The 26,087-nt window shown below is 44.5% G+C and overlaps 1 protein-coding gene across 2 annotated transcripts in view; it reads left to right on the top strand.

Moving 5' to 3' along the window:
* GRIA3 (glutamate ionotropic receptor AMPA type subunit 3) overlaps positions 1 to 26,087 on the top strand; it is a 197,015-nt gene that overhangs the window by 143,064 nt on the left and 27,864 nt on the right. For both annotated transcript variants that reach the window (XM_036740134.1, XM_036740135.1), the window contains exon 11: positions 16,126 to 16,373. In XM_036740134.1, the coding sequence (XP_036596029.1) occupies positions 16,126 to 16,373 (248 nt within the window). The remainder of the gene's footprint in view (positions 1 to 16,125; positions 16,374 to 26,087) is intronic.

Genomic DNA, 26,087 nt, shown 5'->3' with positions numbered 1-26,087 from the left:
ACACAAGGAGGAAGAGCATTCCAGACATGGAATAGAGAGGTGGGAAGTTGTGCATGCAGAGCAGTGAAAACGCCAGTTTGGTCAGACCAGAGAGTAGAGGCGTTCTTATGGATTCTGCTCCAATTGCCAGGGGTACCCTCCTGGAATCATGGTGGCCATGTTGGAGCCAGCTCCTCCAGGTTCCCAAGAGCCGATGATCAGATTTTCAGTGTGAGCATTTATACCTCAGAAATCAGCAAATGCTTTAAATCAGGCCTCTATTTGTTGTTTTGTCGATTGTCTAGTTTAAGACAGAGGTTGAGAAAATGGTGTTAATGCAGATGAAATGGAAAACTGTGCCCTGCCTCTTCAGAGAGCTGTTAAACATTTCCCAGCACACTCAGAGAACTGATTCTGTAAGGGCCCCATGATAAGCTAGCTGGGGGTCTTCTTTTCTGAGTAGGCCAAAGCCTTCTGTGGGGAGCCTCATACCACACCACAAAGTCAGCTCCTTAACTCTGCTTAAGCATAGGCTGGCCCTGATGAAGGAGAGAAGGGAGAAAGAGAGAAAGAGCGAATGACAAGTTCTTATGCCCAAATAAAAGAATCAACGCTGCATCTCCATATTAGCACAGCATATATACTTATCCACAATTTGCCACAAGCAATTTTCCCTCCCATTGCCTTACTAGGTCAACTGTTTTGGACACATGGCCTTTGTGAGATCTGGAACTCCAAGAGATTTCTCTCCAGATTTGTTCAATTAGTCCCAAAGGAGACTACCTTGCCCACAGGGCAGCTCTTTGGCACAGGAAGAGCCTGGGCTCTTCTCTGAGGGATCTCTGGGCAAATTGTCTAATATCCCTGAGACTTATATTCTCCCTACTGTGAAGGCCAGCATCGAGCAGAGTGGAGGCAGGGCCAGCCTCAGAGTCAGGAAGGCCTGGTTTCAAATCCTGCCTCTGACACTTAGAGGCTGAGGGATGACCCTCCCCCCCAAACCACCTCACCTCCCACTCACGGCTGGGCTGGGAAATGGTCACCTTCTTAGGTCCAAGGTATAAATGCTCACACTGACAATTTCACACTGACTCTAGGACTAGGAACAACAGAGCAGGTGAAAATTCGCTTGCCTAGAGAGGAAGCTCTTCATCTGTCTAGATTAATGAAGTCACAAGGGCTAGTCCCTATCCTGCATGCTAGACTAAGGTGAGGCGTAGGCTGTGGTGTAATAGATGGAGAGCTGGCTTTGAGTCAGCCTTGACACATACTGGCTGTGTGACCCTGGCAAGTCACTCAACTTCTCTGGGCCCTAGGGACCTCTCCAAGACTAGAAGTTGTGGAGCAGATGCCAATCAGCAGCAGTGGAGAGAGTTACCTCACTGGGAGTTCCCTGTTGCAATGATATCACATACACACACACACACACACACACACACACACACACACACACACCCTAATACTTCAAGGGAAAATTCCAGATGTCCATGATTTCATCAGTGTAGGTGCCCCCCTCCACCAGCGGATCACCTGTGTTCATGTTGTCTCCCCCATGGAATGTAAGCTCCTTAAGGGCAGGGACTGTTTCATTTTTGTCTTTGTATTCCCAGCGCTTAGTACAGTGCCCGGTACACAGTAGTCACTTTAAAAACCGCTTGTTAGTTGATTGATTTCCATCTCAACGTGGTTCACAACCCCCTCCATTCCCTTGGAGATGAGTTCACAAGTTCCTGTGGCCAAAAGAAAAATCCTAAGGTAATGGCTAGCTTTCTAAGTAAGGGGCTTCTTCTCCCCTAGCTGGGCTTGTCCTCCAAGTCCGTCCAGCTCCATAGACCTGTCCAAGCTTGAGCTCCACTGGCATAGACTGGGAGAGTCCAAGGTTACCCTGAATCCACAGTGGCCGCTAGAGGCCCACTGGAGTGGAGGCTACTGGGAAACACATGAACATTCTTACTCTGAGCAGGTGGGCTCCTTAATGGGGCGGCCACTTTTCTTATCTTTTTCTTGGCTCCATATTGTCAGCCTTAGCATTGGCACTAAAATGACACCATTAAAGACAAATGAAAGGATTTCGTTTCTCCTATAAATGCAATAGTTAGAGAAAATGAAAAGGCATTTGGAAAGTGAAATCAGATAGGCCAAGGATGATGGACTCTGGATTGATGAAGATGAGATTTCATTGAAAAACAGGACTATTGCCACCTGAGGGAAATTACTAGGGAGCAGTCAATAGTGACGGACAGCGGAGAATAAATTCATAGCACGGCATTCTGGGAATTAGCAGCTTTGCTATTATTGATAGTTAGAGGGTGTGGTTGGCAAAAACACCTCCTACCCTGAAACAGCTGCCCAGAAAGATGGGCTCTGAAATGGGACCCATCAGTGAGGATCATAGATAGATTTAAGGCTGAAAGGGACCTCTCTGAGGCCACTTAGTCCAACCCCCTCATTTTACAGAAGAGGAAACTGAGGCCCAAAGCCACACAGGTAACAAGTGTCAGAGATGGGAATATATTTTGCAAAGCTGGCAGAAGAGATGACCACCCACATTCTGAGATTTAAGGAAGACTAGAAAGGCCCTGCTGCCCAAACTAAACCCTTCCCACCCACAAGCTGATTACTGCAATTCCATCTTTTGGTGCCACATTTCTTTAGCTGAAGGCTCAGGAACTGGATTTTTCAGTTCACCCAGAATGCCAAACCCCCCCACCCAAGACACAAACCAGAGCACGATGAGGAATACTGGTGATAGGCTGGTGGTAATGCTGGAAATGTCCAGTCAACCTTCCATGATCCGCGAAGATGGATTTTGTTCTAAGTCAAGTTCCATGTGTTCCAGCACTTGGAGGAACTCTTCCCCACTCCCAGGATGCCATTTTCAAACATCTCCCCCAAAGACCCTATAAAGGAAAACGAGTGCTATGTTTGGAGTCAGGGGACCTGGGTTCAAATCCTGATTCTGCTAACTTTATTCAGTGTGTAACCTTGGGCAAGTCACGTCACCTCACTGGGCCTCAGTTTCTCCAACCATAAATGGAGGGCATTGTACTAGATGATCTCCTATGCTCCCTCTAGCTATGCCCCAGATAGTCCCAGCCACATTGGCAGACTTCCTCTCTAGCTCACCTCCTGAAGGACACCACCCTTGGATTTGAACTTGGCATTATATCACATGGGTTTCTAATCAATTACATTTCTGCTCAGCTGCATCCTGATGGCATCGAGGGTGGTCCCTGGATCTCATCAGCCAGCTGTCTCCAAAGCTTGAAATAGGATTTATTACTTCTGGGAAATTTTCCGCTAGATGGCTAAACTCAGGACATTTGTATTCTGGTCAGCTTTAATGTCAAGGTTTGCCTCACCCTTCTGTCCCCTCCCCAAATGGTTTCCTCCTCTCGGCTGCAGTATTTTTCAGGGGATTTCAGAGGTCGCATAACCCAACCTGCTCTTTTTTTACTAAGAAGGGAACTAAGGCTTAGAGATGAAAGGAGACTTGCCCACAGTCACACAAGCAAGGCCAAAGCTGGGAATTCTTAGACCCAGAGCAAACTCAGTGCAGGGAGAAGGAGAATTCAAAGAGGACAGTTCATCCCAGGTGTCATTGGACACAAAGAGGCCTCAGCCCACTCCCAAGAATCCAAGCCATGCCTCCCTGGCATGCTCAATGGCACCAATCCTCCAACCTCTGGATGGGGGGAAAGGCAGGCATGGGAGAAGAGCTCCAGAGCTACAAAAGTCTGGCAGTGGCAGTCTAGGGCTGATGCAGGAGCAGGGGTGGCACAGATAAGAAATACACCCGCTCAGATGTTGGCATCCTGGGACAAAGAACCAGTTGCCCTTTGCTAGTTCAAGCTCTGCACCCAGCTGATTAGGATCAGAGTTGGGACAAGAAACCCGAGTCTCTAACTCAGTTCAGCAAATATTTATTAAACATCTACTGTGTAGGCCGCAATATCTAGGCACTAAGAGAGATACAAAATTCAGAGAGGCATCATGGTATGATGGAGAGAGTGCTAGACTTAGAGTCAGGAGGGTCCTGGGTTTGAGTCCTACTAGCTGTGTAACCACAGGCAAATCATTTAACTTCACTGGGTCTCTCTTTATTTATCTCTAAAATGGGTCTGATCATGTATCTACCTGACAAGGTTGCTGGAAGGTGATACAAGATCACGTCTCTAAAATTCTTTGCAAAATCAACTGGAAAAGTTATCGTCGTAATCATGACAGGTTGTCAGAGATGGAAGGGGCCCCTAGCAAGCAGAGAGTCCGACTCCTCCTGTTACAGAGGGGAAACTGAGGTCCAGACAAGGTTAGTAATGACTTGCCCAAGGTCATGCAGGTTAGTAGCTGAGGCAGGATTCTAACTCAGGTCCTCTAAACTCTAGATCAAGTCCTCTTTCCACAAAGGATAAGCATGGCCCCCAAAGCCGACGGAACCAGTTATGCATTATATAATGGTTAGCGTTACGTAACAGCTATCATTAGTTACTATTATGTAACAGTGATATATAACGGTATCACTTATTCTTCTGAATAAATGATACTAGTATAACAAAATATTAAAAGATAACAACAGTAATGGCTAACATGAAGGTTTCTGCTTTAGGATCCACAAAGTCCTCGACAGAGGTGATCCCAGCTAGTCTTCACAACAACCCTGTAAGATGGGTACTGTCATTACGTCCATTTTACAGATGTAAAATGGGTGAGGGTTGGCCAGGGTCGCACAGGCAGGAAGTGTCTGAGATGGCATTGAGGCCCAGGTATTCCCACCTCCGAATTCAGTGCACTTTCTATCACCCCATGTTCTACCTAGTGTCAGCAAATACACCTACGTCTGCCTTCCCAAGGTGATTTATTGTCATTCATCATTTAATACACAAGCTTTCTCAGGCAGGAGCTCATTTCCCTCATCTTTTAAGATGATCTCAAAGGGCCCTTCTGCCTCTACCATTCTAAGATCAAAGAGGGTATTCTCTTTCTTACTTAGAGCTGAGTATGCCAAGGCCCACATGGGACTTTTTCACCCTTATCTTCACCCCACAGTCAAATCAGCAAGACCTAGGAAATGATTTCTCTAAGCATCTGTTAGTGCTGGCTTTGCCTCCACGTGACCCATGCCTGAGCCATAATTAGCCAAAGCTCAGCCAGGGTAAAGTCAGTCTAAGAGGGTGCAGAGTGACACAGAACACAGTCTGACTGCCAGAGCAAGAAGGCGCCCTCAAAAGGGACACCATGGGAGCAGGACCCTGGCCGGAGGACAGTGGCACCATGAGCCACCAGACAACAATATACCATATTGGTGGTGTGTGAGGCAAGGGCAGGCAACCAGGGAAGAAGTGTGTCCTCCTCCCCATCCCCGGGCAAGGCTCCTGTGTTTCACCCTGTGCTAGGCCCTAGGCCAGACTCCACTCCCCACCCCCACCCCAGGCCTTGTATTCAGCCTGGGCTGTTGGTCTGCCAGGCAGAAGTCAAACCTGACTGGAAAATTCTCCTTTCTCTCTCCTAAGAGAAGCACTTGAAAGGTCCTTGGGAAGGGAAGCTGTGATGTCAGCCCTGCCTGGGCCCAGAGAGCAGCCACGGTGTCTGAAATATGTCTCCCTGGGGAATCAGAGGGAGAGCCTCTGAACTTGGCTTGGAAATGTCAGGCAAAAACATGCCAGCTATGGCCTTGAAATATCAGCAGGAGGGTGAAGGTGACCTCTCCTGAGGTTATCTGAGAGCCATCCCAAGGAGCCAATCAAAAAGCTCCCACTGGGAGCCAGGATTTCTGGGCCCACCTCTCGGCTCTGGCTTTTTAGCGACAGGCAGCAATACAACAGACACAGGTTCTCTAAAGCAAATGGGAGCTGGCAGGTGAAATTGATTCTAAAGGGACAGAAAGTGACTGTCATTGCAGATGCCCCAGGTTCAACCAGCTCTACCACTCACCAGCAGGGTGACCTCTAACAGCTCCTGCTCTTCCTCCAGTTTTAGTTTTCTCCTCTTGAAAGCTTAAGGTGAATGGGAGGCAGGATGGGACAGTGGGGAGAGTTTGGGTATGGAAGGGATGGGGTAGGTTCGAATCCTTGCTATCTGTGCAACTTCGGGCAAGACACTTCCCCTCCCTGGGCCTCAGTTTCCTCCTCTGGAAAATGAGGGAGTTGGACTGGCTGGCCTCCCAGGCACCTGCCAGTTCAAAACCTATGATCCACTAACTAGTAGTATGACCTTGGACAAGTCACTTCTCTCTGTTAGGCCTCAATTTCTTCAACTCTCAAATGAGGGATTGAACAGCTCTAAATCAATGATCCTCTGATGGCAAATGTTTAGTAACTCCTGAGGCCTCCTTCAGTTCTCAGTCCTGTGACCTGGTTGGGGGGGGGTGCGGATCATCTCATCAATCAATTATTACAGTATAAACAGAATTTTTATAGTTTTATAAACAGAATTTTAGAGAGGAAGAAATTGAGTCACAAGGAGGTTAAGTGATTTGCCCAAGGTCACACAGCTAATAAGTGACAGAGGTAGATTTGAATCCAGGTCCTCTGACTCCAGAGTTGGGGCTCTTTCTCCTGTACCAGGCTGCCTCCCATTTCTTCATGGCCCTAGTCTGTTTTACATGTTTGTCAGTGACTTAGGTAAAGGCATATGTCAATGAGTCAGTCAAGAAGCATTGATGAAGTGCCTGTGTGCCAGGTACCATGCCAAGCACTGGGGACACAAAGAAAGGCAAAAACCAGATCTCTGCCTTCAAGGGGCTTATGTTCTAATGGGGGAGACAACATATAAATACCTAGATATCTACAAGATACATGCAAAATGATGGAAGAGGGAAGGCACTAACAATGGGAAGGACTAAGAAAGGCCTCCTCTAGAAGATAAGGTTTGCGCTGAGTCTTGAAGGGGACCAGGGAAGCCAGGAGACAAAGGTGAGGAGGGAGGGCATTCTAGGCATGGGGCACAGCCAGTGCACAGGCACTGAGTCAGGAGATGGAGCATCCTGTTGGAGGAACAGCAAGAAAGCCTGTGTAGCTGGACTGTACAGTTTGTGAAGGAGAGTAAAGTATAAAAAGACTAGGTAGGTAGGAAGGGGCTCAGATGTGAAAAGTCTTAAATGCAAAACAGATTTCCTATTTGATCCTGGAAGAAATAGGGAGTCCCTGGAATTTATTGAGTGATAGGATCGGGTTTTAGGAAGATCAATTTGACAACTGAGTGGAGGACAGAACAGAGAGTTAAGGCAGGCAGACCCCCCACCCCCAGCAGGCTATTGAAACAGCCCAGGCATGAGGTGATGAGGGCCTGCACCAGAGTGGTGGCAGTGTCGAGAGGGAAAGGGCATGTATTCAAGAAGTGTTGCAGAAGTAGGAACAAGATGTGTCAATCATTCGGATGTGTAGAGTGAGTGTGAGGAGCCTAGGGTGACAGCCAAGATGGGAGCCAGGGTGACTGGGAGGGTGACGGGACCTCCAGAGTACAGTATTAGGGAAGGTCAAAAGAGGTCAGGGTTTGGGAGTAAATTTGAGATGTGCAGTAGGCCCTCGGCAAAACTGTCATTCAGAAGAGAAGTTTGGGCTGGCTGCACCTATCTAGGAATCATCTGCATAGAGATGGCCATTTAATCTGTGGGAGCTGATGAGATCAACAAGGGAGATACTAGAGAAGGAGGAAAGGACCCAGGAGAGAGCTACTGGGCTGGACCTGGGTAAGGTTCCATCATAGGAGACTGAGAAGGAGCAGTCAGAGAGATAGGAGGGAACCAGGTGAGCATGGAATGTCCCAAAAACCTAAAGGGAAGAGAGGATCCAGGAGGAGAGAGTGATCAACAGTGCCAAAGGCTGCACAGAGCTCAGGAGAGTGAGGACTGAGAAAAGGCCATTGGATTTGGCAGTGAAGAGATCATTAGCGATTTGGGAGAAGACTGAGTTTCAGGCAAACGATAGGGTCAGAAGCCAGATTGCAAAGGTTTAGAAGAGATTGGAAGGAGGAGAAGCAGAGGCTTGGTCATGGCTTGGTCAAAGAGTTTAGTTGGGAAGGAGAGGAAAGATAGGGGAAACGGGTAGCAGGGTGGGAAGGATCAAATGAGGGGTTTTTTTAAGAATCGGGGGACATGGGTCTAAAAAAGACCTAGTCTAAAAAAAGAAAAAATGCCAAGTCCTACAGTTGGTGTGTCCAAAGACACCCCCTCACAAATACAAAATGGGGGAGGCCTGGCTAGACAAACATCACATGACAAAAGATCCCATGGTTCTAGTGGCCTACAAGCTCTAAATGAGTCATCAGTGAGATGACAGCCAAAAAAGCCATTGTGATTTTAGGCTGCATTGATAGTGTCCTGAGCAAGGAAGATGCTAGTCCTGCCGACCTGTGCTGTGCTCTGGCCATATCTGGAGTCTTGTATTTGGTTCTTAGCACTCATTGTTAGGGAGCACATTGACAAACAAGTGGGCCCGAAGGAGGGCAACCAGGATGCAGAAGGGATTGGAGACCAGGCCATGTGAGGATCCATTGAAGGACCTAGGAAGGTTAAGCCCAGAGAAGAGAAAGCTGAGGCTGGGGAGATATTAGAGCTGTCTATTTGACTCTCCTGCAGAAGATGGCTAGGTCTGTTCTGCATGGCCACAGAGGGCCAAACTATGAGCCATGGGGGTAGGTCACAGAGAGGCCAAGGTAGACCTGATGCCAGGAAAATCTTCCTACCACCAAGAGCTGTCCACACGTGGCATGGGCTGCCTGGACCCTCAATAGGGAGGAGGTCCTTAGGCTGAGACTAGATGGTCACCCCTTGAGTAGGTTATAAAGGACATCTTTCTCACATGCCCTCCCAGGGGCCTGCCAATGCTAACATTTTGTGATGAGGTAACAGTGTGGTGGAAATAGTGCTGGCTTTGGAGTCAGAAAACCCGGGCTCAAATCTGACCTGTCATACTACCATGTGACCCTGGGTAGGTCACTTCCCCTCCCTGGGCTTCAGTTTCCTTCTTGGTAAAATCAGGGAGTTGGACTAGAGGACCTCTGAGATCCTTGCCAGCTTTCAATCTATGATACTCCTATGATTCTATGATTAATTGGATGTAATTGTAAGACCATACAATAATCAACCAACAAGCTTTCCGGGTATAGCCATATATAGCAATGGTTATATCCATGGAGTCTCCCTCCACACCTGAGCATCCATGCCCTCTCTCCTGCCCACCTGTCCACAGGGTATGGCCATAAGAAGGAAGGAGTAAGAAAAAAATGGGAAAGGAAAAGGAGAAAAGGGGAAGAAGAGAGGTTCTCCCAGGCAGAACAAAGCCCCTCCCCAGGGAGAATCTGAGTGTGGCTTCCTGGAGTCCTTCCTTAATGGACAAATCCCATAGCTTCAGATTGAATTGCCCTGTGTGGGCTGCCTCTCCATATTCCAAACATGTGCAGAACGCAGTGTGAGAATGATCAAACCCCGAATGGAAAAAAAAGTTGGAACTTTCACAACCCTGGGAGGCTTTAAATGCTCCCGTTCCGCTGGCTACAAGTCTACAATTACCCTCTTGATGTTGGCACCAGCCAGCAGTATCACTAGGGAGTTTCTTAAAAGAAGACATTTCAGGGAGGGCCACGAGACTAAAGGGAGGAGGGAACAGATTATGGTTTTTAATTATAGGCTTTTAATTAAAGGTGCAATCTAGAGAGGGAAACTAGCACAGTGTTCAACATTAAATGCTTCAGCACATCAAAGATCTGATTCAATTCCACAGACATTTATTAGGGCCTACTATGTGCCAGGCCCTGTGCTTGGTATTGGAGACACAAAGATACCCACAGAGCCCCTGCCTGGGGAGGGAGTGTAAATGGGGGAGACACAACAGGGATACACAAAGTACAATAGCACCCAAAGGAGAGACTCAGTCCATAGTAAGTGCTTAATAAATGTTCGTGGAGTTGAATAGTCATCATAATAATAGCTGATATCTTATAGGATCATAATCCTAGATCCCAAGCTGGAAAGGACCACAGAAGGCTAGATCTAGTCAACCTCCTTCATTTTAACAGAGGAGGAAACTGAGCCACAGGGAAGGGCAGCGATGTAGCCAAGATCACACAAGATCGTAGGTCTATTAAAGCAGAAGTATAATACATTTCTTCCATTAGAATGTGAGCTCCTTGAGAGAAGAGACTGGGGATTCAGGTGGAAGGTGTCCCCTGGATTTCAGCACCATGGACAAAGGATTCTACTTAGAAAGACAGGAAAGTGAATGGAAGCATTCCACAACCAAGAACAAAAGAAAAGGGGTTGGTCCTCAGTGAGGAAGTTCCATTACCCAGAATTTCCCATTCCCCGAGAGATAAGTGGATGTTTGATGGTATTGGCCTGAACAAACCCTAAATGGCAAGGTAAATGAGAGGGAGCATGGTGTGGTGAAGAGTGCTGGACCTGTAGGCAGGGACTCTTGGGTTTGAATTTCACATCTATCCACTCCCTAACTGTGTGAACATGGGTGATTTACTGAACCTCAGTTCCATCATCTATACAATGAACTTAATAATATTCATAGTATTCACCTCATAAGGTTCTCATGAGGAGAAAATGAAATACACATTTATAAAGCACTTTGCAAACTCTAAAGTACTGAGGAAATGTCAGCTATTACGAAATCTGCTAGAACTCACACACACACACACACACACACACACACACACAATCATGTTGGACAAATAAATGAAAGAATGAATGAATTGGCATCTATTTCTCTATGCACCAAGCTGTGTACTAAGCACTGGAGATCCAAAAAGCAAAGTGACCCTGCCCTCAAGGGGCTTACATGCATAGGAGGGTGCAGTGACAGGGCAAACTACAAGGCTTGGTGATTCAGAGAGTTTAGCAGCAGGGCACGTGGCAAGGCCCAGTGGGCCAAGGGCCATAGTGGCTGGGAAGATGAAGAGAATCAGCAATTCAGAGAGCACATTTTCCAAAGTCAAAGTGTTGGGGGTTTTTTAATTCTGTCTTATTTAGAATTACCTGGGCTATGATTTATTCATCTCATTCATTTGATTCAATGGCCATTTATTAAGCCCCCATTGTGTGCAGATAAGGTAACATCCTTGCCCTCATTCCTCCATCAATATGGAAGGCCCAGTGTTGATTCTACCTTTCTCCTCTGTGAATCTCCTCTGGTAATTGCCAAGCAGGAGCTAGTAAGTACTTAATAAATGCTCCTTGATCGATTAGCTAAAAGACTTGGTCCATTCCAGCTCTATGCCTATCATCATTATCATCGCCCTTACCATCATCAGCAATTCGTGTTGCCAGTCCCTTCCCCTTCCCCTCCCTAGGCCCCAGATCCTTCCTCTGGAAAATGAGGGGTTTGGCCTAGATGGCCTTGGAGATCCCTTCCAGCTTTAGGTCTGGGAGCCTATAAATTTCTCTTGGCCATGACTGCACAGCCACTATTTGGACCTTCTTGGGCACAAAATGGCGGGATGAAATAAATGAATCATGGCAGATGGGAAAGGAATTAAACAGGGCATGTGTCCTGCCCATCATTCTTAATTTCCCCCAGATGAGTGAGCTGAGATCCAATCCCTTTTTATTGCCTTCGGTAGTTCAGCCAAAATAAGACAGACTGGAAAAAAATGCCTGGGAGTTTCATTCCCTTTTTCAGAACAAATGCTGCCCTACCACTTAAATCCCAGTTAGGGAGATAAATGCTCCAGCTTTGTTTCCCTCACTTCTACACCATTTCCTTTTGCTCTCTGACCTTTCTTAGAATTCAGTCGCTGTCCAGGGACTGATCACATCCACCATTAACTAACTTCATTTACTGCATACATTCATTTTTTTCTCTGCACAGCACCCATTTAATGGCACCTGACAAACATGGCCATTTATTCTCCTTACTAAGAGGACTAAACCTTTGCACCTGCATCAGTGATCCAAGAGCTAGAGCAAATGATGAAGTAAATGAATCCAAACAGTAGCATCCTTGGAGAGAAATTCAGGGACCCCTCTGCCCTTGGCTAAGACATTTCTCTTTGGATGCAGAGGCCTGTTTGCAAACATCAGGAGAAGCAAATTGTACTGACCCCAGGCATGCCTAGGCCTGCTTGAACCAGACAGGATGAGAGAAGACGAAACACATCCTAATGATTTCTGAGAGCAGGATGTGCCCCAAAGACAGGACTGAGCAGGCCAAATGGAGAACACAGAGGAAGGCATGGCCAAGGGACCAAGAGGGGAATTAAGTGAGAGAAGGAAGCAGGATGAATTTGAGAGTCTGAAGAAGCTTTTCTATGCGGGTATTAAAGGAGTATAATGGGTAGAGGATTGGACTTGGAGTCAAGAAGGCCTAAGTTCAAATCCTGCCTCGGTCACTTACTAGATTGTGACATTGGGCAAGTCACCTCACTGTTCTGTGCCTCAGTTTTCCCATCTCTAAAATGGAGATAGAGATAGCACCTCCCAAGGTTGTTGTGAAGATCAAATGAGATAATATTTGTAAAGGATTTTGCAAATCCTAAAATGTTATATAAGTGCTAGCTATAATTATTATGAGAATATTTTTAAATTTTGGATTCTAGCCTGGAATGCTGAAGGCTGAGAAGACATATGATCCAAGTCTATTACATTAGGAAGGGGATGAGAAGGGGAACACAATCTTGTCCACTGAAGACTAGAACTACAAGACCTACTCTGACTCCAACCCTAAGCTCGAAAGTTGTAGGATAAATAAAAGGAAACACAAATTCTTCCCTGTCATAGAGAATGATCTTCTAACTGGCAAGGATAGAATTACCATGATTAAGAGGAAATCAGAATTCGCACTAGATTAAAGACTAGGTAGAGGTCACTTGGCTGGCCACTCCTGCTAGAAATGAATTCAGCTCTCCAGGTCCAGATGAATTACACCTGAGGTCCTGAAAGAATCTGCACATGTGGTCACAGAAATGCTAGTGTCATTTGGGTATAGTAGGAGAGTCATCAGAAGCCTGAAGGTGGACAAATGTCCCAATTTTTAAAAGGGGGAAGGAAGAAGGCAGGGGAGGGGGAATTTTGGAAACTATGAACTGGTGGACTTGATTTTGATGCCCAGGGAAATTCTGAAACAGAGCAGTAATCAGATTATTTGTGAACGCTACCAAAAGGAAGCAATGATCACTAGGAAATAGCATGGGTTCACTTAGAGCAGATCATGCCAAACTAACCTCATTTCCTTTGTTACCAAGGATTTTAGTGAAACATTTGAAGCGTACTTAATGCTAGCTATCCTTTAGGACAAGATAGGAAAACATGACCAGAAAAGGATAGTCAAATTGGGTTTCGAGCTGATTTGTTGGCTTATATGAACCTAGACCTAGCTAGCCAAAATTTAAAGAATGCTTTAAGGTTTGCAAAGAGCAAATTATCTTATTTGATCCCTACAACCACCCTGAGAAGCAGGCACTATTATTATCCCCATTGTACACATGAAAAGACTGAGGCTAATAGAAGTCATATTTGTCACCCAGGGTCAACTAATACATATCTGAAGCAGGATTCAAACTCAGGTCTTCCTGACTCCAAGTCTAGTACTCTATCTACTGAGTCACATAGCTGCTTGGATCTGGAAGAGACCTCAAAAGCCAACTAGTCCAACCCCTTCATTTTACAGACGAGGAAACTAAGACCCAGGGAAGGGAAGTGACTTGCCCAAGATCAAACAATTTGCTGATGATGGTGATGATGCCAACGATGACAGTTGCTTCTATTACTTTAACATTTCAAGCATTTGTGATTTCATTGACGTGACTTGTCCCTCATATAGACCACAACACCGCTATCATTTGGTAGCTAGTCTTCAATGTCTGCCTTTACAAATTATGGGTATACATATATACATATTTTTACATATGTATATATGTATATACACATGTATGTGTGTATGTGTATCATGGCCCTACTGGCTAACCTAGAGATGAGCCTCTCCATACTGAATTAGGTTAAGTCACCAAAATAATGGTTGATGCTCATATAGCATTGCAAATGTTTCCAACGCTCTTTACATACATTATAACATTTGAGCCTCACTACAACCTGCTGCGGATATATGTTGTGTGACATCATCTGCCTTAGCCTGGCCCCTTCTCCTTATATTCGACTGCTACTAATGTAGCAAAACTTAAAGGCAAAAATTGGAAACATTTTGGAAGCTTGGATACCAATTTAGGAAGCTTTAGAAGTTAGGATGGCAGTCCTTAAAAGGACATAGATAAGCTGGAGGGCATCTAGAGGATGTTGAAGGGTCCTGAGGTTGTGCCAAAAAACAACCAATTGAAGGATTGGGGGAAGAGAAGACCTTGGGGAGATATGAGAACCCTCTCCTCAGCCCCAGAAGGCAGAACCAGGAACAATGGGTTACAGAGACAGAGATATTAGCTCGAAACATTGAAGAATATCATAACAATTGGAATTGTTGGAATGTGTTTGAAGCACCTTTCTCCTTCCAACAAGTCCAGTGTTTTCTCTGCTATACCAGAATCACAGATTTTAAAAGTTAGAAGAGATCTCCGTGACCATCTGGTTTGACCCATAGACTGTACTGCCTCTTAGAAGGAAACTGGGACTCAGAGAGATGAAGTCATTTGCCCAAGGTTACATGATGAATAAGAGGCAGAGGCTTACTTAAACCTAGATTTACTAATTTGCCCCATGGTCTTCATCTTCTGGGGGTGACCCATGACCACTATCATGCCCCAATAGAACATGGCCCCTCATCTTTCACAGAGATCTTGATCATAAACCAAAAAATTTCATTCAAAGTCATGGCACCCAATACCAGGATTTTCTATCCATCCATTCAACAAACATTTATTAAGCACCCACTATGCAAAAGGCCTTGTGCTTAATCCAGGGCTTGCAAAGATAAGAACAACATAGACTTTGCCCTCAGGAATTTTGTTATCTTCAACCATGGAGAGCACTGCAGTCCACCTGCTTAATCCTATTCAACAATAAGAACCAGGCACTGGCAACTCCATGCTCACCCCAGGCTCTCTATGGTTTTCTGGGAACTGGGAACTTTATTCAGTAGCTCTGCTCTTTTTTGTGCATGGTAGTTCTTGTCTCATTAGTCTAATGTGTGTATATTTATTCAGTTAGACTCATGTGGTGTTTGCTGTTCCAAATATGAAAGACAGCACGAACACAGGCAGAGATGGAAGGGAGGCAGCATTAGAATGGGGGACAAGAGTGCTGGCCAGTTGGGGTAGAATGCAAAGCAGAGAAATATGGGTTTGAGCCGGATGGGAGGGGTCCTTAATGGGTAGTCAGAAATGCCAAGTTTAAAAGATCTCCTATCCATGATAATCTAACCCTGACAGCTTGTAATTCCTCCAAAAGGACTTAGATATAAGCCAGCTTCCCTGAGACTACCAAGTACTAAACATGGAAAAAGCAGTACTTGCTCACATGAACACTCTAGGATGGTAGAGCGTTTATGATAGAATCCTAGATCTAGAGCTGGAAGAGACCTCTATGGCCATCTAGTCCAACTCCCTCATTTTACAGAGGAGTAAACTGAGGCCCGTAGAAGTTATGTGGCATGCCTAAGGTCACATACAGAATCATAGATCTAGAGTTGGAAAAGACCTCAGAAATCAACCCTCTCATTTTATAGAAGAGGAAACTGAGGCCCAGGGAGGGGAAGCGCCCTGCCCAAAGTAACACAGGTAATAAGTGTCAGAGGCAGGATTTGACCCCAGGTGCTCTGGCTCCAAAGCCAGTGCTCTTTCTACTGTTGAAAAAAGGTTGCGGGAAATGGCCAGATCTAGCCAGGTGAAGAGAAGACTAAAGAGGGATGTAATCGCAGCTTTTTAATGTTTAATGGCTGTCATCAGAAAAAGAGCTCTGATTTGTTCTGCATAAGTAGCTCTAGAAAGGAGAGCTAGGACCAATGGAAGAAAGTTCCAAAGAAGCAGATTCTGACCTGATAGAAGGAGAAGCTTCCAACAGAGTTGTCCCAAAACAGAATGGGCCTTCTAGAGAAGCAGTAAACTTCCCATTGCTAGAGACTTTCAAACAAAAGCTGTTGGACCACCTGTAGGAGCAGTCCCAGAGTACATTGGGTGAGGAGTTGGGCTGGATGACCCCTGAGGTCCATTTGAACTATGAGCATCTGATTTTATGCATTGATCTCTCGTTGATTACAGCGATCCAAAATAGCCGTCTACGAGAAAATGTGGTCGTACATGAAATCGGCCGAACCATCGGTGTTTACCAAAACTACAGCGGACGGTGTGGCCAGAGTGCGGAAGTCGAAAGGAAAGTTCGCCTTCCTGCTGGAGTCAACCATGAACGAGTATATTGAGCAGAGAAAGCCGTGTGATACCATGAAAGTTGGTGGAAATCTGGATTCCAAAGGCTATGGTGTGGCAACCCCTAAAGGCTCAACATTAAGGTGGGTGGAATAATATAACAATATCCATGTTGTTATAGTATTCCACCTACCCTGATGTACTTTGTTGTCATTTTCTTTCTTGTGGATTTTGAGGTAACTTAACAGTTTAAAAATCTACACTATTCCATGGAGTTAAATAAGACGGTAAATGATGGTTTCATCTATTTAATGCATCCTTTTTTTTTTCAATGTTCTCTCTGTGTTGTCCTCTCTGACTGTTTGTTGCTGTTTTAATTTTACAGTTCAACGGCTTTTTCAATTTAAATGGTAAAAGCCAAGTTATGGTGCCATGTGTGACGAATGTTAATTGCATGGATGTGGCAGTCTAGTTACTTTTTTTCTCAAAGACAATTTCCCCATCCCGCACACTTCAGTTTTGAGCAAACGTTATCCTACATGCCACCTTCCAATATTTAACCCTGTATTTGCTGTACAGACATTTTTCTAGCTCCCCGTTCTGTGCAATTTCGCCAATTTGTCCTCTTGTGCTCCTTTTTTATACGTTAACGATTTCCTAAGCATTTGTGCATTTTCTTACAAGTTATGTTTTATCGTTTCAAGAAATGCTGTTAACCTGGCAGTATTAAAACTGAATGAGCAAGGCCTCTTGGACAAATTGAAAAACAAATGGTGGTACGACAAAGGAGAGTGCGGCAGCGGGGGCGGTGACTCCAAGGTCAGCCTCAATGTCACCACAACCGGGTACCCTTAGTGACGAGTAATCGGCAAGACTGTTATCTTACTATTGAGGAGAGAGTACGGCAAGATGCACCCAAAAGTCCGGTGGCTTTTGAACCTGGACAGTGCTCGTGGCGCCGCTATCGATTTTGATCTAACTGGGTCCCTTCTTAAACTCCCAGACAGACGTTCCCCAACCATATTGGCTTCCTCCCTTTTCCTCTCTTCTTCCCACCCCCATTAGGATTGACTTATGAAGGCCATTAGCGGCCTAGGCTGGTAAGAGTCCAGAGATTGCCCCTGAGGCAGTCCCTGCCCACCTTTGCCAAGTGGTAATAGCCATGAAAACAGCCCTGGACATTGAAATGACAGCTCATGGGCTTTTTTCTCCCAGGACATCATGCTACTAGAACTTGGTTGGTTGGCTAACCAATCAGGGCTGACTGTTGCGAAGATGAACATGAAGTGATAACATATTGCTCTCTATTTGTGATGGCCGATTGAAGACCACCCCCATTTAACTTGACAGCAAAAACAATGGGCTCTGCTTCAAGTTAAGTGGGGGGAGAGTTTCTCTTCAGTGGGCTACCCCAGGTTTAAGCTGTATGAAGCTGTTCGTAGATTTCAGCAGGGATGTTGCATAACTCGGTTGCTGTATGTGGTATTGCTTCCTGATTCGTCCTCTCCTTAGACCTGTTCCTGGCTCAGGTAGGTGTGATCCAGACAGTGATGAGAAGTCCCATCTTACTTGGCATTCCTTTGGCTCAGTAACTCTCATCAGGGGTAGCAGGAATAGCGATCAACTGAACAGCAAGGGATAGGGTCAAGCTCAGAAGCCACAGGACCAAATGATCCACTGGTGGAAAAGAATGCTCGGTAAGTAGGAGCAAGAACCTCAACTTGGGCCCCCACTGTGGCATGAGGTGTGAGACTCCAATAAATTATGGAAGATCGGTCTTTGTCTAACCAAAATATTACAGCTACCCTATGGTCTATGATACATCCCCCCATACAAGCTTCAAGATGCCTTTTCATAACACACAATCTGTCAAGGCATTGGCTCTAATTTTTATGGTAAAGCCTCAATTAACCAGAAACTAACAACAAGTCCTTCAGTCGACAAGAATTGTTCTCCTTGGGATCCACTTAGACAAGACCAGCAAATTGTGCAGAAAAAGAAAATACATTGTCAAGATTTTGTTTTGAGAAAAATCACTTTCCAGGCTTGGCCCAACTCTTTCACCATTCCCATTTCCATCTCTGGTACCTGGCAGAGATCACCGATGATCTGAAGAATGGCCTTGAGGCTCTAGCTGATACCCAATAAGGAAAGATTCAGTCCCAGTCCCAAAACTGAATTTAGTAAGGAAGAAAGTGAACCCTGAAAAATTAGAGAAAATCTCCAACAGCTAACAGAAAAAACACCAATTATTAATGCTTAGATAACCACAAAATCCTACTCACGGTAAACACCCCATTTCCAAAGTGTTCTGGTTAATCAAGGTGTTACTGTGTGGCAAAAGGCAGTGACTCCATCTCTGCCGCAATGTGAGTGAAAGGCATTAAAAGGTATAGCCTGATCTTGGGTATGGCTAACCTCTTGCCAAAAGTAACCATCTACCTGGTTATTGGTCTTCTTCACCAGAAACTAACAGGACCCAGGGGCCTTTGTTACAGCATTCATGTGAATTGCCAAGTAAAACTCTGGGTACTAACAGACCAAGTCAGTGGCTCTCATGAATGCCTCATTCATGCTCAATGTAAGATGTTGGCACCAGATGACACCAAAACATCTGGATGAGAAGACAGAAACTTTGGCCGCTCATTCAGAATGTTTTGTCTATGTGGTCCAAAAGTTCAGATCTCATAGGTTGTCAGGGACCATAGAGATCCTCTCTAGCCCAATTCCCACATTTTTAGAATGGGTAATAGAGGGAAAGGGACTTGATCAAAGTCATATGGTCGTTGAGTGGCTAAGTCAGGACTAGAACCCAGGTCTCCTGCTCTTTTCCCCATTGATATTCCCAGACATCCAACTGTTTGACAAGAGTTAGACAAAACACCATACGGCGAGCTTTCTTCTTGTTATCCAGATGTGTTGTCATAATGAAGGTTGACTTGGGGAGAGCACCTTCAAGCTCCAGCCCCAAAAGCATTGGGCAGGCTGTGATGATAAATCACGTATGTGAAGCACTGGAACTTTTTTCAGGGAAGGGGGTCATATTTCTTTTAGAAGCTTTTCTCAAGTCGATTTATTATGAGTCCTCTGCCTCCAGGTCATCAAGCCTTGACTGTGCAGCTTTTAAAATTACCATTCTTTCCTCCTGGGTCCTAAAAGTTTCCACCATCCCCAAGCTCACAATACTCCTTGCTCAGCAGCTTGGATCAGTTAGTCTTCTACATGGTCTTGCAAGTTGTTAATCCACCTTTCACATTCTGGGTACTGTCACATCTCACCTACTCAGGGCCTGATTATCCCGTTGGTGGATTATCCATCTGCTTGCCTTCTTCCTCTTTCTGTTTCCCACCTGCTATATTCTGGCATGTCAGAGGGTAGGCAAGGGAAGAGACAGCCAATGAAACAAGTCCATTTTGTCCCCTCCTTAGCAATTGGCATTTAAAAAGATAAATAAAGGTGGAGGCTGAGATTTCCATTGGAGTTCCTAATTCAGAAAAGTCAGACAAGGACTGGGCTGAAGTTTATCTCTGTGCTATCTACACCCAAAAGACAAGTTTGAGACAGAAACTGAATGTAGAAGAGGTGGTAAAGGAAATGGTTCCTTAAGATAATTATCTCCTTTCATTAATTTTAACAACAGTCTCTATGTGAAGTATTCTCAACCTTTTTTGTCCCCCAGACCGGTTGGGTCATCTGGTAAAGCCTATGGACCAGAATGTTTTTAAGTACATAAGATGAAATACATAGGAATATGAAGGAAACCAATTATGTTGAAATAAAGATGTAATTTTTCCCCTATCTAGCTTCACGGACCTCTGGTTAAAAATCCCTGCCTTATAAATAAGAAATAAATATTCCACCAGCAAATCTACTGCTTAAAGCAGGTCCCCTGAGCCAATGCTGTCAAACTCAGATAGAAAGAGGGACCACATATTGACTCAGCTTTTAAAATGTGATGTTATCTACATTTTATTGCATTTTTATTTATTTTGTTAAATATTTCCCAATTACATTTTAAACTGATTCAGAGCCCACTTGGGAGTGTTGCAGGCCATGTGTTTGACACTTCTGCCCTGAGTATCTTCCACTAGAAAGCATTTTATTAGAGTTATTTGGGGACCAGGCCTATGATTTCATGACTACGGGAAATTCCCAGTGAGGAAACACCCTCAACCAATGCAGACTGACACCTTCTCTGCAATTTAAAACTTTAGAAGCTCACCGGGTGCCCCAAGAGGGTAAGTGATTTGCCCAAGGTCATATAGCCGGTGTAGGTCAAAAGTGGGACTTGAGCTCACATCTTTTAACTCTGAGGGGCAACTCCCTCTCCACTATTGTATGTCATGCTGTCTCCCTGTTTGAGTTGTAATATGTGTTCAGAATTATAGAATCCTAGGATGTTAAAACTGAGAAGAAGTCTTAGAGGACAGAATGACAGAAATAGGTGCCTTAAAACAGAGAATATGGAATCTTAGGCCGGGAAGGGACTTAAAATATAGAAAATGGTCTTTTATTCTTCTTTACAAGGGATGACTCTCTGGGTGTGGAAGCAGGGAAAGACATATTTAGAAATACAAGTTATATGAAAATGAAAGATACCAATAAAAACAATTTAAAGAACATGGAACATAGAAGATCAAAGTTCAGAGCATTCTTACAACAGAGAACAGAGAATTTCAGACCAGAAGAGGATCTTCAAGATCATCCAGGCCAACCCAACTCATTTTATAGATAAGGAAACTGAGGCCCAGAGAGGGGAAATGATAAATCCGTATTGTCAAAGAGTCAATAATTCAGGCTGTTCATTAATTCAGACTTGCCATCCCAACCCCCCACCCCAATTAGCCCTAATCCATAAGTCTTCACTATATACGCTAAAATAATTTGAGGACTGCATTTACATCATCCCTTTCTACAATTACTACAATCAAGAATCCAAGAATCAAAAAAAGTACAATCCTTTGACCTAGATAATGTGAGGCACAGAAAGGATGATGAGTTAGGAGGTCCCGAAGCTGACGTAATAGAAAGATCTGCTGACCTCCAGGGTCACTGCTTTTAAGCCCCCTCAGAAGGTCAGTTTCTCATGGGTACCAATCCAGTGAGCAACATGAATGGGACTGAACACAGTCCAAGCCCGCTCTCCCAGGCAAATGGAGTGCCAATCCCATTCCATCCTTGGAGATTGGTGACAAAGAATGGCTGCACCTCTCTCTGGAAATTTTCACGTCTATGAATTCCAAAATGAGAAAATCAGGAGTGAAGTGTAAGTTACTTCTCAGCTCTCTCTGGGTTTACATCCCAGCTCTTGCTGCTTCCTATTTCTGTGACCCTCCCCCGTGAAAACAAAAATCCTGTTGATTACCTTTATAAAGAGGCTTCAACTTAAAAGAAGGAAGCAGAGACACTTGATACCTGAGGTTTGTTAAACCTGAAACCTCATGTCACTTCCCTGAAATCCTGTCCAGGGCCTGAGAGGCAGCAGTGGGGTGATGGAAAGACTAGAAGCCAGGAGTCCTGCCACTAAATTCACTGTGTGACCCAGAGCTGGTCATTTCCATGTTCTGAGTCTGACTAGATGATCCCTAGGGTTCCTTCCAGTTCCAACATCCTAGGATTCTACTTGGGAATACACCACAAGGCACTGATGACTGTCAGATATACCTGGATTTTTCTTGGGGGATGGGAGAAGACAGGTTACTCAATTAACCACCTTCCCCCCAAAAAAGAAAAACTTGGACTAGCTGGGGGAAGTCCAGTCTGATTTATAGAGGCAGATGGGTAGTGCAGTGGGTAGAGCATTGGACCTGACATCAGAAAGACCTGAATTCAAATTCAGACTCAGACATTTACTAGCTGTGTAACATGAGTAGGAAACTTAGTCTTTATTTACCTCAGTTTCCTCATATGTTAAATGAGGATAATAAATCTCCCTCCCAGGGTTATTGTGAGGATCAAATGAGATAAGGTTTGTAAAATGCTTTGCAAGCCTTAAAGCACCATATAAATGCCAGTTATTATTCTAAAGTGTCATAGGGAAAATGCCAGTGGAGTACCTTCAGCTACATAAAGCAAGAACACAACTAGGCTAACCAAAATGTTGTCTGGTGCTCATCAGAGGTACTTTAATGAATTCATAAAGATGTTTTGGAGATAGATGATAGAGAGATAGAGAGATAGATAGATAGATAGATAGACAGACAGACAGACAGACAGACAGACAGACAGACGGATAGACAGACAGACCAATAGACAGACAGACAGACAGATAGACAGACAGATGGACGGATAGACAGACAGACAGACCAATAGACAGACAGAAAGACAGACAGATAGAGAGATAGATAGATAGACAGAAAGATGGACAGAGAGATAGATGTATAGACAGACAGACAGAAAGACAGAGAAATAGATAGATAGATAGATAGACAGACAGACAGATAGGTAGATAGACAGACATACAGACAGATAGATAGATAGATAGATAGACAGACAGACAGACAGATGGATAGACAGACAGACCAACAGACAGAAAGACAGATGGATAGATAGACAGAAAGACAGACAGATAGATAGATAGATAGATAGACAGACAGACAGACAGACAGACAGACAGATAGACAGATAGATAGAAAGACAGGCAGAGAGATAGACATATAGATATAGATGATAGATAGACAGATAGATAGATAGATAGATAGACAGACAGACGGATAGACAGAAAGACAGAGAGATAGATAGATAGACAGACAGACAGATAGGTAGACAGACAGAAAGACAGAGAGAGAGATAGATAGATAGACAGACAGACAGATAGGTAGATAGACAGACATACAGACAGACAGACAGACAGACAGACGGATAGACAGACAGACCAACAGACAGAAAGACAGATGGATGGATAGATAGACAGACAGACAGATAGACAGACAGACAGACAGACAGACAGACAGACAGATAGATAGATAGATAGATAGACAGATGGATAGACAGACAGACCGATAGACAGACAGACAGACAGACAAATGGATGGATAGATAGATAGATAGACAGAAAGATGGACAGAGAGATAGATAGATAGATAGACAGAAAGATGGACAGACAGAGAGATAGATAGATAGATAGACAGACAGAAAGATGGACAGATGGAGAGATAGACAGACAGACAGATAGATGAGAGATAGATAGAAAGATGGACAGACAGAGAGATAGATAGATAGATAGAAAGACAGAAAGATAGACAGACAGAGAGATAGATAGATAGATAGATAGATAGATAGATAGATAGACAGAAAGATGGACAGATGGAGAGATAGACAGACAGACAGATAGATGAGAGATAGATAGATAGATAGATAGATATACACACACATACACTTCCAAAGTTCCCAAGGATGCTTGAAAACAATTTTTTTTTCCTTATGAAACTATAACCTTTCCTCCTTCTACCCCACCTCCAATCTTGTTCCCATGATGCATTTCCTTATCAAATCCTTTCTTTATAGATAGTACAAAGGCAAGCTTCAGCCAAGCCCCACCTTAATTAACAAGGATTCCAGCTAAGGAGAGTCTGAACTGATGAGATCAGCCTGGATTTCTCATGTGCATGATTGACTTACAACATGCCTCACTGGTTCTCCTGTGTCTGTCTCCAGTTCCTCCTTCCCGTGCCACCCTCTCTTAACCAATTCTCTTCCCCACCCAGAATTCTTTGACATTCTTGGGCCTGGGGTGATGGTTATGACTCCACAGTTGCCTTTTACCTGCACCAAGATGGACCTTTAAGTGGGACAAGCCGCCCAAAAGGCAGACTCTTTGGATCCCCAGGGTTGAGATGGAGCCGATGCCTCTTTACTGACCCTGTTGTCTATGTGTATGGACAAGAATCCCTACAGAATGATGAGCCCCTCCTCATGTCTTAGCTGGAGCTCCTGGGAATCCCTAAGACTCTGGTTTGGGATAAAGTAGTGGGGTGAGTATTTTACTGCTATTCATTGGTTTGTATGTGGCCATGGTGGCCTCTGGGAAGTTTTTTGATGGCCACAGGTGAATGAACCCATCGCTTCCTCTTAGGTCTCTGCTTGTAGCAGAGTAGCAGCAGGCCTTGAGGACTCAACCAGTCCAGTGGTAGCCAAAACCTTGGATGTTTCTAGATTTTGTAAGAATTTTTTAATCCTACCTCAAAGAAATGAGATTTAGCATTTGCAAGCATATATCCACCTAATTTGGTCTTAATAAATCATTTCACAAGGTCTTTGATATACTGTAATGGATCATTCCCTTGGTGATGCCCACCAACATCTTGAATCCCACCATGATGTCTTTCAATTGACTGCCCAGGTCACAAATTGTTCCTGTAAACTAACTGTCCACCATAACATTGTACCGTCTAGTATCATGTTGTTTGTGAGCCAGAGACAGGCAAAAGTATTAGCTTCAAACTCAAGAAGCTGCTGTTCTAGTCTCTACTGTGTGGCCTTGAGTGAGTCCCTTCCTTCTCTGTACCTCAGTTGCCTCTATCTGTAAAATGAGGGGGTGGAATTGGATGATCTCTAACCTCTATGAACCTATGGGACATTGGGGTATGACTATATTCTAGTCTAATATTTCTGTAGAAGTTGACTGTGTGGTCTTGTGATCATAAGCTCTGGTGATCTGGAAAATATTCCTTCCATCTCCTTCAAGGTATGACCTTAAGACTTAGGAAGGCATGGTTTTGGCTGGAAAAATCTGATTAAGCTTTCAATATCTAAGTACAGAAAGAGCAGCAGCAAGGGGAAAGCATGGGGATGAGGGTGGTAACACATGGGTACCAGGAAGAAAAAGCAGGGAAGAAAGATGCCCATCTGTCTGCAAATTGAGACATGGTATATGTGCACCATGGCCTCTTCTGCAACACTGAAGCCTCATTCCTATACTTCCTTTAACTACGGACATACTTTTATAGAGTCTCAAAGCTGGAAGGGGACTCAGAGGTCAACTCAACCAATTGGTACCAGAAACATGGACTCCCTTCCCAACATACCCAGTAAGTGGCTATTCAGTCTCTGCCCGAAGACCTCCAGCAAAGGAGAACTAACTACCTTCCCCTATGGCAGCCCACTCCCTTGTCAGATACCTCTGATTGGTAAGCTGAGAACCACTTCTATGGCTTCCATGCTAGTTCTGGCCTCTTGGGCCTAGCACAACCTAGCAGATAGCAGGTCTCCTTCCCCACATCTTCTCTTGTCCAAGCTAAACATCCTGGGTTTGTTCAACCAGTGATAGGCCAGGATTTCTGGAGGTACAAACAATAGAAAGTTAAAGAAATACAAAGACTTTCGGGCAAGTGAAAATAAGCACAAACTGCTAATAATAATTCCCTGTACAGGGCTTAAAAGTTTCCAAAGCATTTTCACAGGCTTTCACTATTGTGAAAGGGATTACTGTTTAACCAATCAACGATCATTCATGAAGTACCTACTATGTGTCAGGTATTCTGCACTGGAGGCACAGAGACAGACATGAAACAATGGCCACCCATGCAGAACTCATATTCTATAGGGGAGACCGAGCACTTTCTAAAATGTTAGCTCATTTCTAGATCAAGAGCTGGAGGGGATCTCAGAGAAAGTCCTTCAGCACCACTTTCCCCTGATCCACACTGTCTCCCTACCTAACTGGCCTCTCAAAACAACCACAGACTCTAGGTCAGCCACCATTTCCTGAGACCTCAATTTCCCCATCTGTTAAAGGGGACTGTTGTGAGGATCAAACAAGATAATATCTCTGAACCTGCTTTGAGAAGTTCAACATGCTATGCAAATGTCAAAAATTAATTGGAATTAATAAGAAAGGATTTTCACTTGCCTAATTCC

This window comes from Trichosurus vulpecula, chromosome X, assembly GCF_011100635.1.
Source record: "Trichosurus vulpecula isolate mTriVul1 chromosome X, mTriVul1.pri, whole genome shotgun sequence".
Classification (NCBI taxonomy): domain Eukaryota; kingdom Metazoa; phylum Chordata; class Mammalia; order Diprotodontia; family Phalangeridae; genus Trichosurus; species Trichosurus vulpecula.
This window is presented reverse-complemented; position numbering and strand designations above follow the sequence as displayed.